This window comes from Typopeltis vanoorti, chromosome 14, assembly GCF_054136105.1.
Source record: "Typopeltis vanoorti isolate ZY-2024b chromosome 14, IOZ_Tvanoo_1.0, whole genome shotgun sequence".
NCBI classification, from domain to species: Eukaryota; Metazoa; Arthropoda; class Arachnida; order Uropygi; family Thelyphonidae; genus Typopeltis; species Typopeltis vanoorti.
In genome coordinates, this window is record NC_143562.1 from 75,301,091 (window position 1) to 75,318,556 (window position 17,466).

The 17,466-nt window shown below is 36.7% G+C and overlaps 1 protein-coding gene across 1 annotated transcript in view; it reads left to right on the top strand.

The window, feature by feature from the left end:
- The window catches only part of Ubqn (ubiquilin), a 249,211-nt gene that overhangs the window by 44,390 nt on the left and 187,355 nt on the right, over positions 1-17,466 (top strand). The window contains exon 3 of the mRNA XM_090403922.1: positions 6,159-6,208. Coding sequence (XP_090260048.1) covers positions 6,159-6,208 — 50 coding nt within the window. The remainder of the gene's footprint in view (positions 1-6,158; positions 6,209-17,466) is intronic.

A 17,466-nucleotide genomic window follows, 5' to 3' on the forward strand; every position in this document is an offset into this window, starting at 1 on the left:
CTGCTATCACAACTATGGTCAATCTGGCCTTACAGACTATGTATTGGATACAACCCACAGGATCTCCTCGAAGAAAACCACTATGCTCCACTATATTAAATTCCAAAAGGAAAGACTGTTTTCAGAATTTGCAGCGACACTCAGAAATCAGCCGAATTTAAACAAATGCAGATGCATAAAATTTCCCAAAATTTGGGAAACAATAATTGTCAGAGGTCCCATTTTACATCCTGGGACACCTACAAATGCCCATAGAGGGCACACTGTGTGTGTGTGTGTGTGTGTGTGTGTGTGTGTGTGTGTGTGTGTGTGTGTGTGTGTGTGTGTGTGTGTGTGTGTGTGTTACAAGTTATTTGTAATCCCTGAAGGTGTCTGAAATATTGGAAGCATTAAAATTAGTTTTTAATTCTTTCCTAGTGCTGTAAATATTCCATTTAACTTCAACATGAAGAACTGTCTCCCTGTTCTGGATATTCTGATTCTAATAGGCAAGCTAATAGGCAGTCTACAGTTGCAATTATACAGAAAAATAACTCGTACGTAAATATATTATTGCTGCTTCACATCATCATCATCCTTGTCAGAAATAGGGTGTGATTAAAACTTTAGTTCATTGTGCACATAAGATATGTTCTAACTATTCTCTTTTAAATAATGAACTGCCATTCATCAGAGCTCCCTTCATGTCTAATGGTTATAATACAAAAATAATTGATAAAATAATAATTATGACCTTCATCCTCTTCCTCTTCCAGGGAAAGTTTCTAGAATTTCATTTCCAAATGTTAAAGGACTGCCAGAGAAAATTTTGAAACCTCTTCTCCATATTGACCTACAATTTTCTTTCCATCCAGTTCACAGACTAAATTTCTTCCTAGCTTCTCCGGAAGACAAATATCCTTTTCTCTCTCTTGTCTTGGAGTTTACAGGATTCTTTCTTGTGTTCATGTTTACCTGTAAATATAAACACAAGAACAAGTCCATATTTATGAATTCATATCCAGGAAAACTGGTATAGTTATATAATTAAAACAAATTATAAACAATTAATTGCAATTACTTCCCACAACTTAGAGAACAGACTGTATATTCATACAGTCTGTTTAAGTATTTTTTTTTTTACTAAAATAAAGAGCCAAAAAGCTTCAATTTGGCAATGTAAAGTTACATTAAGTTACATAAATGAAGTGGATATTAAATCCAACATAATTTCATAGCCGAATACAGAAACTATAAAAATTTCGTGTGGAAATTCACCAGAGAGCTTGCGGGAATACACTCACTGCCATACTACGAGTTTCCCTAGCTGAACCTAATAGAAAAGCATGGACGCTAAAAGTGCCCATATATTGCCTTTTATTGATAAGGTTTCACTGACCTGACAGCTGTTTCAAACTCATTGGTTTTCGTCAGAGATCAGGTAGAAACCTAAGAGAGCAAAAACTCTCAGTACTAAGGAACTTGAAGCGTCGGAGAGGTGTATTTTCCATAAGCGAACTCTCGGTCGGTGCGTAAAGTATTTACTAAAATATTTGCTAAAATAAAGAGCCAAAAGGCTTCAATTCAGTGATGTAAAGTTACATAAAGTGAGATATTAAATCCAACATCATTTCATAGCCGAATACAGAAACTATAAAAGTTTTGTGTGGAAATTGACTAGAGAGCTTGCAAGAACACGCTTGCCGCCATACTACGAGTTGCCCTAGCCAAACCTAATAGAAAAGCATGGACGCTAAAAGTGCCCATATATCCTTCTATTGGTCCACTTTGATAAGGTTTCATTGACCTGACAGCTGTTTCAAACTCATTGGTTTTCGTCAGAGATCAGCTGTCAGGTCAGTGAAACCTTATCAAAATGGACCAATATTATTATTATTATTATTATTATTATTATTATTCCGGGCAACTCCAAGGAGTCTACAGACTCATCGAGGGAGGCCCTAACATCATGTCAAGAACAACTATTCTACATTCTCGCAGTATCTATCATACCTTGCTTTGAACTCATTCACGGTCGTAGCACCCACAACAGACTCTGGCAGCTTATTCCACTCATTCACCACTCTCCAAGTAAAAAACCTAGCTCTAACACCCCTGCTAACTACATTATTGCCCACCTTCCATGTATGGCCCCTAGTCCTCCCACCACCAGTCCTATTCTCAAAAATATCTTCTGGATTAATCTTATAGAAACCCTTCAGTAATTTGAATGTCTCAATCTTATCACCCCTTTTCCGCCTATCGGCCAATTTTTGCAACCCACAAATCTTCAACCTGTTCTCATAAGCTTCATTCCACAGACCTGCTATCATCTTGGTCACTCGTCTCTGGATCCTCTCCACTTCCTCCCCATCAAGAAGAAACCCCGGCACCCATATCTGGGCACAGTAGTCTAGATGGGGTCTTATCAAAGCTCGATACAGAGGAACAATAACTTGTTTGTCTCTGCATGTTAAAGTATTTTTCAGAAGCCAAGTGATTTGGTGAGCTGTTTTAGTCACTTTTGCAATGTGCCCCCTAAACTTCAACTCCCTATCCACCAACACTCCCAAATCCCTGGCCTCATCAATCTCCTGGAGTACGGTTCCACCAATGCGATATACTGTTGCTATTCTTTTCACCCCAAAGTGCATAACCTTACACTTTACCACATTAAATTGACATCCATTTTCCCTAGCCCAGTTCTCCAAACTATCCAAATCATCCTGCAAAATTTTGACATCCTGTGCACTCACAATTGCTCTACCCAACTTTGCATCATCAGGAAACAAGTGAACACTTCCTTTCAGATCCTTTCCTATATCATTGATGAACAAATTGAAAAGTAGTGGTCCAAGAACAGGGCCCTGTGGCACACCACTAGTCACAAGCCGTCTTTTGGACTCAACTCCTGAATATACCACTCTCTGGTATCTCTCCATCAACCACCCTCCTATCCATCTCACCAACCCTATATCCATTCCCATCTGCTCCAGTTTACTGATTAGAGTTCCATGTCAAAGGCCTTTGCAAGGTCCAGTAGAATCACTGTAAACCCATTACCCTTATCCGGTTCAGCCGTCACTGTTATAAAACGTGAGCAAGTTACTGAGGCATGAGCTACCCTTCACAAAACCATGTTGTCCCCCATACAATATCTCGTTTTTATCTATCCAATCCTGTATTCTTTTCTTGACTAATTTCTCCAAGATCTTGACAGCGATTCCTGATATGCTAATCGGTCGGTAATTTACAACAGCAGTTTTGGAACCTCCTTTATGCAGTGGAACTATTTCCCCCCCCTCAGGACTCACCCAGATCCGAGACTCAAATTAAACAAAATGGTCAAGGGTACTGACAATTCTTTAGCCGCTTCACGTACAACATGAGCTGGTATACCATCCAATCCCACAGATGTATTGACATTGAGGTTATGCAATAGACTACTCACCTCCACTTCATTCACCACAATTCCCGTATAATCTATTGGTTCATTCATTTCTGCAATGTCACCACCTGGATGATATATTTTTGCAATGTGCTCACTCAGTAACTCAACTATATCAACTGATTCAGTTACCTCCCTACCATCAGCATTCTTTAAAATCATTCTGCCATATACATTTTTTCTTTTACTTGCAACATATCGAAAAAACTGTTTAGGATTCTTTTTAGCCTGCATGGCCAATGCTCTTTCGTAATCCTTTTTTGCTTTTCTTACCACACTCATTACCCTTCTGGCCTGTGCTTTATACTGTTCATGTGCATGCCAGTCGCCTTTCTCCTTAAATTCCCCCCGTAGTTGTTTCTTTTTATGCAGCTCAAGCTTAATGGTGTTATTCATCCATTTAACCCCTACTTGATTTATTATTCGGACTCTAGGTATACTGTCAGCCATTGCTTCATGCAAACACTTCTTAACTGCCTCCCATGCACTATCAACTTCTAGCCCTTGCAGTTGTACATGCCATGGCACTGAACTAATCAAACTCCTAAGCCTGTCATACAACATACACCATAATAAATCTAGTTTCCCTGTCTTGATTGTAAATTCCACACCTTTAGCCACCTCCCAAGTCAAGACCCTATGATCACTCTCACCAATTGGTGGCAATGTGGTCATATTTGTTACAACCAAATCCTCAGATGCAATTACTAGGTCAAGCACTCTCTCTCTGATCCCTAGTATTTTCCATTACATGCTTTTGCAGATAGTTATCCCTTAATAACCGCATAAAATCCAATTCCTTTCTCCTGTGTGTCCTCTCCTCACTCCAATCAATGCGACCATAGTTGAAATCTCCCATAATAATTATTCTCCTTCCACTCATTTCTTCCATTTGCTTGCATACTATCTCCACCATCTTTTCCATCACCTGGTCTATAGCAGCACCCAATTGTATATTTTGCCACAATCTCACACCAAATGGCCTCAAATGTGCTCTTTTCTCTATCCTGCAATTTAACTTCTATTCTCCTTGGCTGCAGCTCATCAGCTATCATCAACAATACTTCTCCCACCATTTTATTTTCCCTGTCATTCCTGAACACACTATACCCATCACATTCAACCCCACTAGCTATATCATCTACAGTCAGCCATGTTTCACTAATGCCAATAACCTGTGGTCTGGAAGTGCCAATCATGGCCAAAAATTCTTCCTTCTTGTTCCTAATACTCCTAGCATTAGTGTACATGAATTTCAGACCCCCCATTAGCCCCCATCCCTACCTTGATGCCTTATACTAACTATCCCATTCTGATTTGTTGTCCTTATTCGCTCAGGCATATTATACTCATTCATACACTCAACTGCCTCCCTAAGGTCTGCATATCTACCCCCCCCCCCTTTAATAAATCTAGTTTCCCTGATTCTGCACATCCACTTCATTCAACAACACTTTTTCAAGTCTCCTTATACCGAATCCATTCAAATGCAAGCCATCCATCTTATATAGATTCTTTCGCCCATTAAACTCACTCCATACGTCCACAAATTCCACACCATTCGTCATACATAACCCACTCCTAAAGTCATTTGCAATTATGACCCTCCTTTTAAACACTTCACTGTCATACCACAGCAAAAGTCTAATCATCCTAACTCTCTCACTCTTTTCTTTTGCTACCTCAAACAATTCATTCAGGGCCTCTATCATTTCCATTTTATCTCCTTTCAAATCATTCGTATCTGCCACAACAATCATTTCTTTCACCCTTTCCTTTTGCTCTAGACTCAGTTACGTCCTTGATGGTCACACCAGGTTGGTAAGATTTTGTCAAATCCTGTACTAACACACCTCGTACTAATGAATCTCCATACAGCACTCTTTCCTTCATTTTGTTTAAGTTCACACTCATACTCTTATTTTTCCTATCATACTTTTTATTATTGGCTGGTACACTCTGTAGACTTTTGTTCATACGCTCTAGCTGCCACTTTGCTCTTTGTATTGCTCTGCTCAACAACACGATCTCACTCATAGCATCTTTTTTATTTTCTGTTAAACCATTAATTTGCTCTGTATTAATACCATCATTCACACTTTCTACATTCACGCCCTCACAGTTCTCTGGTACAACCTCGCCATTTCTTGTCATATCACTAATTTCTTCATTCTGAAGTTTGACAAAAATATCACACTCCCGACCTGAAATACACTTTAATTCCTCATTTTCCTTACATTTTCTACACACATTCACTCCTTTATTATCATCTAACCATACACCAACCACACTCCGCAAAGCTTACATTTCGCAGATAGTACACTGAATAATCTCCTTTATATTACAGTTATTGAATAAAAATGCGAACCATTATTACTAGCCGCCAGTTTCTTTTTTATGGGAGCCATACTCACTTCTATCGTACTTTATCAAATTAATAATTGAAACATAATTGAAACTGAATGCACTTTCAGCAATCAGAAGCCACTGCTTATTTTCATCTTTCCTTTAATTATTATTTCATACTGAGGAATAAATAGTTTTTTTTTTTTTTTTTTTTTTTTTTTTTTTTTTTTTTTTTCGCAATTACCATTTTTTACTTACAACAGAGTGAATATCAAAATATTACAAATGTTTAATTTATTTATAAAGCACCCAGCCAATCTAAAATTAGGAAATTTAATCTTGGCTTTTATTTATTTATTTTTTAACATTTTGTTGTTTATTTTAGATATAAAAGATGGATTAACATTGCACTTGGTTATTAGGTCTCCTACCAGGGTAAGTTTTGTGTTATTATTGTTGCACTATTCGAGATTTATTTGTAAATAAATGCTTTTTCACTTCTTTGATTGGTTCTTCTATTCACTGTTGATATTCCCTTCTTACATGCAGTAATGTAGTCAAAAGCCATGCTAAACTATTTGCATAATTCTAGAAACCAGGTTTATTTAAATTTGTTTAAAAAAAAAACATATTTGCAAAATCAGTATTATGTTATTGTATAAACACTTAAATTTTAATAAAGTATATTTAATTGAGTTGGATAAATCTCTGTCTTTAACAACAAGATATGCAGATTATATATAATATATCATCAGTTTCCTAATATGTACACAAGGGGTGTTCAGGCTACTCTGACAGCACTACATGATTAAATTTACATTATTTATTAATCTCCTATCTACAATTTTCCTCCAAATTAGTCTATTACTTGTCAGCACTTCAATATTGTCATATCTACCATTTCAGGTATGATTTTTAGTGAAGATGGTAAATTAAATATGGAAATGGACAACAGAATCAACAAAGCTGGTATGGTAGGAAGTCAATTGAATAAATTTATATGGAATATATGGAAATTAGTCAAAACACTAAATTAGCTGTATGCAAGACAGTGTTCAAGCCAATTTTAACTTATGGATCTGAGAGCTGGGTCAAAAGTAAAAACACTTGACCAAAGACTATAGACCGCAGATATGAGAGTTTTGAGAAAGGTTAGGGGCATGAACAGATGGCATCAATGGCAATATCATATTAAAAACGAGAATATTAGGAAAGAACTTGCAGCATCCATGAATGCGTTAGTAGAGGAATAGGAGAGGAAAGATTAACAAAGCAAGTGTTCTCTGTCCAGTTTGGCAGGAAAAAGACTCAGAGGAAGACCAAGATATAGGTGGATTGATACGGTAAAAAGTGCCAGAGAAGACAGAAATATAAGATCTGATAATGTTGGAGTCGACAGGTAACAAACTGATTTGGAGGAAAATTGTAGATAGCAACTTAGTAATGATGTAAATTTTTCATGTAGTACTATCATATCCTGTACATGACAGGAATTTGATGATGATGAACATTTCATGCTTTTAAGGCACTTTGGACTGAATCAATCCACCATGACCTTGGTTTTCCTCTTGGTCTTTTTTCCTGCCATCTTGGCATCAAACACCTGTCTTGTTAACCTTTCCTTACTCATTCCATTTAAGTGACCATACCACTTTAGATTAACTCTGCTTACACATCTTGAATACTAATGATGTCAAGTTATTTTCTAATATCTTCATTTTTAATACGATTCTGCCATTGATGCCATCTGTTCACTCCCCTAATTTTTCTCAGAACTTCATATCTGTGGTCTCTAATCAAGTGCTTTATTTTTATCCCAACTCTCGGATCCATAATTTAAAACTGGTTTCAACACTGTTCTAGTTTGGTGTTTCGGCAAATTTCTCTCTTATTCCAAATAAATTTATTCAGCTGGCTACCCATCATATCAGCTTTGCTTATTCTGTTATCTATTTCCAGATTTAACTTGCCATCTTCACTAAAAATTGTGCCTAAATAGCAGAAATATTTCACTTGTTCTACAGGCTTTCCATTCAGAATTCAGTTGATGTGTTTAATATTTCTATCTATTTTCATAGTTTGGTGTTTCTATTGCTGATTTCATGCCAAATTTGTTACAGCTGTTATTCAATTTAGTTAGAGAATCCTGAAAACTTGCAGAAAATGTGTTTATGAGTATGTCATCATCTGCATGAAGCAAAGAGCTAATTTGACATTTCCAATTCCATTATCAAGCATAGTACCACTTTCTTTCATAATGTGATCCATGATGTGAGTATGATGTCCCAAGATACTTGGGATGAAATATTTACAAATTAAATAGTCATTACTGTGGTTAGTACGTGTGTTTTTTAGTGATGAATTTGCCACAGGTTTCGTTATATAAAAACGTCTTATTCCTTCACGTGGAACTGACAGTGCAGACAACCAACTTATTAGACAAACTCGGGCATGCCGGCCATGTGTGCGATGCACACAGGCACGAGGATAGTAAAGGCACCAAAGAGGAGGAAAAATTAAAAAAAAAAACGTTTTTTTTTTAAAGTGATTTTTTTTTTATTGGAGGGGGGGAATAGGGGCGCCAACTCAAGTTTTGCACACAGGCACCGGACACTACCGCCGTGCGACTGGGTATAGGGGCACCAACTAAAGTTTTGCACACAGGTGCCGGACACTACTGGCACGCCCCTGTGCAAACTTCAACTAAAACAGGGTAAGCTATTTTTTGCTAGAATTTCTTTTTTAAAAAAGTGCAGATGCGATAATCTCATTCCAACTTTTGCAAAACTGAAAGAAGTCATCAAATCTCCAGGTGCCCATAAAATATATCAGAAAGCAAGCCATTCCTTACTATTCAATCAGTTATGAGTTTCTAAGCATGAATTGGCAATAAATAATTTAAAAATTACGAAACTAGAAACCTGCTACAAGTGATTATTATTGTCTCAAAGAATTCGGGGAAAAAAGCTTTTGATAAAAGCAATACTAATCTTCATAATAAATACCTTAATCTGCTAAATTGATCAAAAAAGATCACTAACAAATTACCAACAGAAAAATGGGTAGTCAATTTATCTATTTACCGTCCACTAACAACAGACAAATTAAATGTTCTAGCAAGAGGTCATAAATTTGCAATTTCACCCAGATGTTTCCCATATTTAGATTTCATACATAACATAGAGAGAAACATTTGCCATCTTTCCAGTACTGAAGCCAACAGACTTCATTTCGAGGTAGCAAAGGTAATCGATGCTACGATGCCAAACCTTTGGACTTAAATATCTCACCATCAGAATTGAAAGCTCTTACATCCTTAAAACGTAATAAAAATATAATCATTACCAGAGCTGACAAAGGAAATACCACTGTGGTTCTTAATACCAATTCATATGACCGAAAAATGAATTTATTACTCCGAGATCGTAATACTTATGCCAAACTGGATTATGATCCTACAAAACGTCAACTCAGAAAATTAAACAAGTTACTTGATGAAACCCCCTCCTTAGATGAAGAAACAATTAAAAAACTCAAGACATACCATGCTAGACCTCCCAGAATTTATGGCTTACCTAAGCTTCACAAAATTAATGTTCCTCTCAGACCCGTCATAGATTCTATTAGCAGTCCAACTTACAAGTTATCAAGATTCTTATCTAACCTTCTCCGTCCTCACATAGGCCACTCAGCCTCTTCAATCAAAAATTCCACAGAGTTTCATATAAAAATAAAAGACATTAACTGTTAAAAACTGACTTGTTAATTAGCTTCGACATTGTCTCCCTCTTCATGAACATTCACCACAAAGAAACAGTAGAATTATTAACTCAATTTCCTTCTGATATAGTTGAATTATTCAAATTTGTTATTACATCTGGTTACTTCACCTGGAAATGTCAAATTTACAAGCAAGAAGAAGGAACAGCAATGGGATCTCCTTTATCACCAAACTTAGCAAACCTGTTTCTAGAACACCTTGAAGAAAAAATATTCACTTTTGAACCCAAACCAAAAATTTGGTTATGATATGTTGACTGAAGTATTTGCAGTCTGGGATCATCCCGAACAGGAATTACAACTTTTTCTAGATAAAATAAACCTTCTTCACCCTCGCATCAACTTTACGCTAGAAAAAGAATCTCCACAGGGTATCTCCTTTCTGGATTTACACATTGAAAGAAAAGAAGACGGTTCCATCGCCATGTCTGTCTATCATTTGCATCCAAGCCTACATTTTCAGGTTGCTACATTCACAATTCTTCCGCTCATCATCTATCTCAGAAATTTGGCATCATTAAATCACTAGTTTCCAGAGCACACAAATTCTGCTCCTCTGAAGATTCTCTAAACCAAGAACTAGAAATAATCAAAAATAACAGCCATACTAAATGGATATATTCTTAAAACGACTCAAAAAATCATCAGTCACCTTCCCACACATCAACCCAGACAAGAAGTCCATAGGATTCCCATACCTTACGTCAAAGGCATCTCCGAACGTCTTTCAAAAATTATGAAGAAATACAATTTTGCCGTTACTTACAAACCTGTCAACCAAATCTATAGCTTGTTACCTTCTCCTAAGGACAAACTCTCACCTCTGATGTTACCTGGCGTTTATGAGATCCCATGCTCCTGCAAATTGTCTTACTTTGGTCAGACAGGTAGGTCTGGTCAGAAACGCATCTCGGAACATCAAGACCACATTCGTCTTTTGAAACCGCAGAAATCTGGTCTCTCCCCAACACGGAGTTGAAAATCCAAACCATAGGATCCATTGGAAGAATTCGAAACTTTTACACAGATCTTTATATAAATATGAACGTTTATATAAAGAAAGTGCTGAAGCCCTACTACACAGACCAAATTTAAACCGCAACATTGTTCTTACTATTCCTAAAATATGGGAAATTGTCATACAAAATTGTGTAAAATAATCTTTATATATATATTTTTTTTATTTATTTTTTTATTTTTTCAGTTATATTTAATTTACTTCTATAACACGTTACTGCACGCATATTGAGATTCCATTGTAATCATGCGCCCTAACTGTATGTTATTCCTAGTATTGTTTGAACTACTGTACTGATGATGTTCCAAGATACTTGTGATGAAATATATACGAATTAAATAGTCATTACTGTAGTTAGTACGTGTGTTTTTTAGTAGTGAAGAGTGGAGATAATGTCCATCCTTGTCTTACCCCTGATTTTACATCAGACCATTTTCCTGTATTTCCTTCATTTCTTAACTACTGACTTATATGGGGTAAATGGAAAATTATACAGACTATGTATTGATCTATATAATATTCCATTTATCCCATATAATTCTAGTGTTTCGAAAAGATTTTTTATCGGGCACCTTGTCATATGTCTTTTCCAGATCTACAAAACTTAAATACAGCTCCTTGTTATATTCTCATGATTTCTCAGCTATTTGTCGTAAAGTGAAAATGTGATCTTGACAGCCTCTATTTGGTCTGAATCCAGTTTGTTCTTGTACAAGTTTTTCTTCCACAATCTTTCTCAACTCTTTTCAAGTATGCTTGCATAAATTTTACACGGAACACTTATGAGAGAAATTTCTCTGTAATTCTCGCATTAAGCTTTATTCCCTTTTTTGTAGATGGGAATTATTAGAGCTCTACTCCAATCATCTGGAATTCGACCTTCTGACCAGGCCCTTTGAATTATGTGGTGTAGCCACTGCAAAACTCTTATACCTCCACACTTAAGCATTTCTGGTCGAATATCATCTGCTTCAACTGCCTTTCTGCATTTCAAGTTTTTGGTGGCTTTATCTACTTCAAGTATTGATATTTATTCCTCTTGAAAATTTTCTAGTACAGTTCTGTCACTGCTTGGTTTGTTTAATAGTCTTTCATAGTAATTACTCCAAACATATAGGATATCCTTATCTTCAATTTTTCATGTCACCTTTATCATCTTTGATTCCTTTTATTGTACTCTTTTCTCCATTTCTAAGCTTCTTCAATAACCTCGAGAACAGTTTGCCACCTTCCTGATATTTATTTTCCATACTCTTGCCAAAGCTTACATTTTTCTCTGTATTCTTTTAGGGCATCTGCTGATTTATTTACTAGGAACTTTTGGTATGCTTTCTTTTTTTTCCAGAACTGCTTCTTTAACTTCTTGTGCCCACTGTGGTGTTCTTATTTTTCTTTTCTTGCTGACAACTTCACCACATACCTCCCTAGCTGAATCAATTATTGTCTACTTCAAAGTTTGCCACTGAGACCCCAAGGTTTGTTTCTTGTTTTCAGACTGCTTCAAATTTTCTTCAATAATGTTTGTATGGTCGACTCTACAGTTTACCTGTAAAAGCTGTTCAACTTTACTTACTTTTTTAACTTTTAAAGACATTTCTCCCATTCAGGGGTTGCCTTGTAATCCTCTTCTCCACTGTGAACGCTCATTCTAGGAACCTTTTTGCAATCCTGTAATGCACATTGACTCTACAACTCTTCCTCTTTATGTAAGTCAAGGCAGCCCCCCTTTTCTGTCTTCCTGGTGGTGACATATTCATCACTTACTTGGACCATCTCTCCTGTAGTATCCAATGAACATGTTCATACCACTGTAAAGATCGACATTCCAAGCGGTCCATCATATTTTCTTGCAAATTACATCTCTCCATGACGGTCTCATTCTGAACTCTCTGAAGGTGAGATATACATGTACTTCGTTGTAAGCCATACATCTCTACAGTTCTTATACGACTTTTCTGCTTACTTTGCATTCAGTATTCATCCTTCTCCCCCATACACTCTTTACTATCATTTGGAGTATCATCTTCTTGGTTTCCTGCCGAATGTGTCAACTCCATAACACACGCTATTCATTTGTTTAATAGCATTATGGATTTGGCTGACATGGTCATCTACATCCTTTTCAGATGTTCCTAACTTATGAATAATAGATCTTAAATATCTGAAATAATCTGCTGCCTTGATGTTACTGACTAGAAGATCTAAATCTCTGCCTTCTAAATATCAAATTTTGTGTCTTGGTAAAATTTACTTTTAGAACTCATCATCATCATCAAATTCCTGCCATGTACCCTCAACGGGTGTACAGGATATGACAGTACTACATGAAAAAATTACATCATTACTAACTTCCTATCTACAATTTTCCTCCAAATCAGTCTGTTACTTGTCAAGACTCCAACATTATCAGATCATATATTTCTATCGTCTAAGGCACTTTGTACCGTATCAATCCACCTATATCTTGGTCTTCCTCTGGGTCGTTTTCCTGCCAACCTGGCAGAGAACACTTGTTTTGCTAATCTTTCCTCTCCCATTCTATTTAAGTGACCATACCACCTGAGATTAGCTCTGCTAACACATTCCTGGATGCTGACAAAGTCAAGTTCTTTCCTAATATCCTCATTTTTAATATGATATTGCCATTGATACCATCTGTTCACGCCTCTAATCTTTCTCAGGACTCTCATATCTGCGGTCTCTAGTCTTTGGTCAAGTGCTTTACTTCTGACCCGGCTCTCAGATCCATAAGTTAAAACTGGTTTGAACACTGTCTTGTATACAGCTAATTTAGTGTTCTGACTAATTTCTTTTTTATTCCATATGAATTTATTCAATCGACTTCCCACCATACCAGCTTTGCTGATTCTGTTGTCTATTTCTATATTTAATTTACCATCTTCAGTAAAAATCGTGCCTAAGTAGCTGAAATGTTTTACTTGTTCCACAGGTTCTCCATTCACAACACAGTTGACATTTTCAATGATTCTGCCTATTTTCATTGTCTTTGTCTTTTTATTGCTGACCTTCATACCATATCTATTACAACAGCTATTCAATTTAGTCAGAGAATCTTGCAGACTTGTAGCGGATTTATTTAGAAGTATAACATCATCCGCATAAAGCAAAGAGCTGACATTAACATCTCCAATTTGGATATCAGGTTTAATACCACATTCCTTCATAATGTGATCCATATAGATAATGAATAACAGAGGGGATAATGTACATCCTTGTCTCACACCAGATTTAACATTAAACCATCTTCCTGTACTTCCTTCAATTCTAACTGCTGACTTACAACTCAAATAAAGACTAAGTATTGCTTGATATAATGCCCCATTGACACCATATAACTGCAGCGTATTGAATAGCTTCTCTCTTGGCACCTTGTCATATGCCTTTTCCAAATCGACAAAACTTAAATACAGATCTTTGTTATATTCCCATGCTTTCTCGACTATTTGTCGTAAAGTGAAGATCTGATCCTGTCAGCCTCTATTTGGCCTGAATCCAGCTTGTTCTTCACCAAGCTTTTCTTCCACAATTCTTCTCAACCGTTTCTCAAGTATACTTGCATAGATCTTGCCAGGAACACTCAGTAGGGAAATACCTCTGTAATTCTCACATTCAGTTTTATTTCCCTTTTTATATATGGGTACTATGAGAGCTCTACTCCAATCATCAGGAATTCGTCCCTCTGTCCAGGCTTTCTGAACTATGCAGTGCAGCCACTGTAAGACTCTTATACCACCATGCTTCAGCATTTCTGGTCGAATATCATCTACTCCTGCTGCCTTTCCACATTTCAAGCCTTTGATGGCTTTTTCTAGTTCAAGTATGGATATGTATTCCTGACTGCATGCCTGGTTAGTGTTTTTTATCACTGTGCTGTCATCACTGCTTGTTTCATTTAGCAGTTTTTCATAGTAATTACTCCATACTTTAAGGATATCTTTTTCTCCTGTTTTCATGTCACCTTTATCATCTCTAATTCCTTTTACAGCACTCTTTCCTCCATTCCTAAGCTTCTTCAACAACCTCCAGAATATTTTGCCACCTTCTTGATATTTTTTTCTATATTCTTGCCAAAGTCCTCCCATGACTTTTGTTTAGCTAGTTTTACACACTGTTTAGCTTTCTTACATTTGTCTCTGTATTCTGTAAGAGTAAAAGCTGACTTATTTGCCAGGAACTTTTGATATGCTTTCTTCTTTTCCTTCACTGCCTGTTTAACTTCCTGTGTCCACCAGGGAGTTCTGATTTTTTTATCCTTGCACACAACCTCACCACATGCCTCTCTGGCAGAATCAATCAATGTTTTCTTCAGAGTTTGCCACTGAATCTCCAAGGTTTGATTCCTGTTCTCAAAATCTTTCATTTTTTCTTCAATAATCTTTGTGTATTTTAGTCTACAGTTCACATCTGAGAGCTGCTCAACTTTTATTCGCTTTAAAACTTTCTTACATGTTTTTCTTTTCAATATGAAATTCAATTTTATCCTGCTCAAGACTAAATAGTGATCACTTCCAATTTCAAATCCTCTGTACACTCTGGTGTCCTGCACCAGGGAGAAAACATCACTATCAACAATAACATAGTCAATGAGACTTTTCTTATTCCTAGCCTCTTCTCTCCATGTGAATTTGTGCACATTTTTATGTTGGAACATGGTGTTAGTAATAACAAGTCCATGTCCTGAGCAGAAATCCAACAGATATTTGCCATTATTATTAGCTTTGCTCTTTTCTCCAAATTTTCCCAAAATATTTTTGTATGTCTCACAATCATTTCCTAATCTGCTATTTAGATCCCCAACAAGGACCAACTTTTCCTTTTTCATTGTGTCAGTTGCTTTTTCTAAAGCCTCAAAAAATTCCTCCACTTCTACCTTAGTAGAACCTTCTGTGGGACCATAGGCACAAAGAAGTCTCATTGTCCAGTTCCCCATTCTCGTATTTGCCCACATTACTCTACTTGAGACTGACTGCCATTCAAGAAGATTAGCCTCGTATTTTGTGTTGAATACTATGGCTACTCCTTCTTTTCCTGGATTGTCATTGCCTGAATATAACATTTTGTATTTATTGCTCAGAAAGATCTCACTAGTTTTGGTCTTTTTTGTTTCAGTCAGCCCTATTATGACGATCTGGTACTTATCTAATTCCTCAGCTAGCTCCATTTCTTTGCCATTCAGGCTTCTTACGTTGATAGTACCGATCTTTAACTCTGGTGATGTTGAGTTGGGGTTTGTTTTCAGATTTGTTCCAGTAGCTGACTTTTCGCTGTTCGCCCTGGTTCCTTGGCGAAAACAACGGGGGCCTTGTTTAACCGGGCGACGGCCCAGCCAGCATGAAATTTTGTCATGTTGTATCGTCATTTTTTTATTTTGGTTTAACCAATAAGAATACAATTTTGTTGGCTAAATCCCAAATTGCCAGCCCATCCTCGTTCGTTCAGTATCAAAGTAGATACCCAACAGGGTGCACCACGAGAAGGTGAGGATTGGACATTAGGTCAGAAGCCCTGGTCGGTTCTCCGCATTCCTTTAAAGGCTATGTGGAGGTCTCCTCTCAGTTATACAGCTTTGACCCTTAAGCACCCCTTTTAGAACTCCCATGCTATAAATAAACATCAATCAATTTCCTCATCATAGTCATTGTCATCCTGATTTTGAACAATTATCACTTGATCATCATCAAACCATAGTGAATGAATGACACTGTTTAAAATCTTAATTCCCATAGCTCTACATGAATCATTCCAACATGCCAGCACTGCATCAAGGTAAATCTTAAACAGAGTTGGTGACATTCCATATCCTTGTCTCAGACCTGTAGATGTTACAAACTCAGTTGTTACCAGTTCTCCACACTTAACAGCTGCTCTTTACCTTCTATATATTCTTTTAATCAAACCGATTGACTCACCCATGTTCATCTTCTTCATTGAACCCCAGCATTTGATAATGGGAACTGAATCACAGGCCTTTTCAAGGTCCATAAAAATTCAACTGTGTTTCCTGCCCTTTGGCAATTCTTTTTTCTATGATCTGTTCTTATGATGAAAATATTATCAGCACAAGATTTTTCCAGCAGTAAAGCCAGCTTTGCATGTTCATCTGACCTACAACCTGCCCTTTGGCAATTCTTTTTTCTATGATCTGTTCTTATGACGAAAATATTATCAGCACAAGATTTTCCAGCAGTAAAGCCAGCAAAGCACGTTCATCTGACACACAAAATGCAATATTCTTCTCTAATCTTGTGGTTATAATTTTATTTAACCTACTAATGGAGGCCATCATACTAATGCCTCTGTAATTTGAAAGATCATTCTTATTACCTTTTTTAAAGATAGAAGTTATATATGATAATGACTACTCATTGGGAATTATATCTCCTTCTAGGACTTGATTGACCATTCTTGTTATTATTCTTAGCAGCTGATCACCTCCATACTTCCACAATTTCATTGTACTCCTCCTGGGCTGGCTACCTTCCTATTACATGACCTTACCAAGCATCTTGCACCTCACCTTCCAAAATGGATCCACCTGCTTCTGTAGCCTCACATCACTATCTGTATCTCTCTCAATGTATTCCTTCCTATTTTCTATCAAAAGGTTCTTAAAATGACTCATCCAGGTTGCCATAAATATTAACCTCCACATCACTGCATGTTGAGATTAATGAATGGTTATTAAAACCTCATCATCAAACAAACATCATACTTCATGATAAATTTAGTTTAATCCTTTATCCAAGTGTGAGAAAACAAAGTTTGCACCTGAAAGTATCTTCAGGACTGGGTTGTACCACCTTACCCCAGTCCTGAAGATACTTTCAGGTGCAAACTTTGTTTTCTCACACTTGGATAAAAGATTAAACTAAAT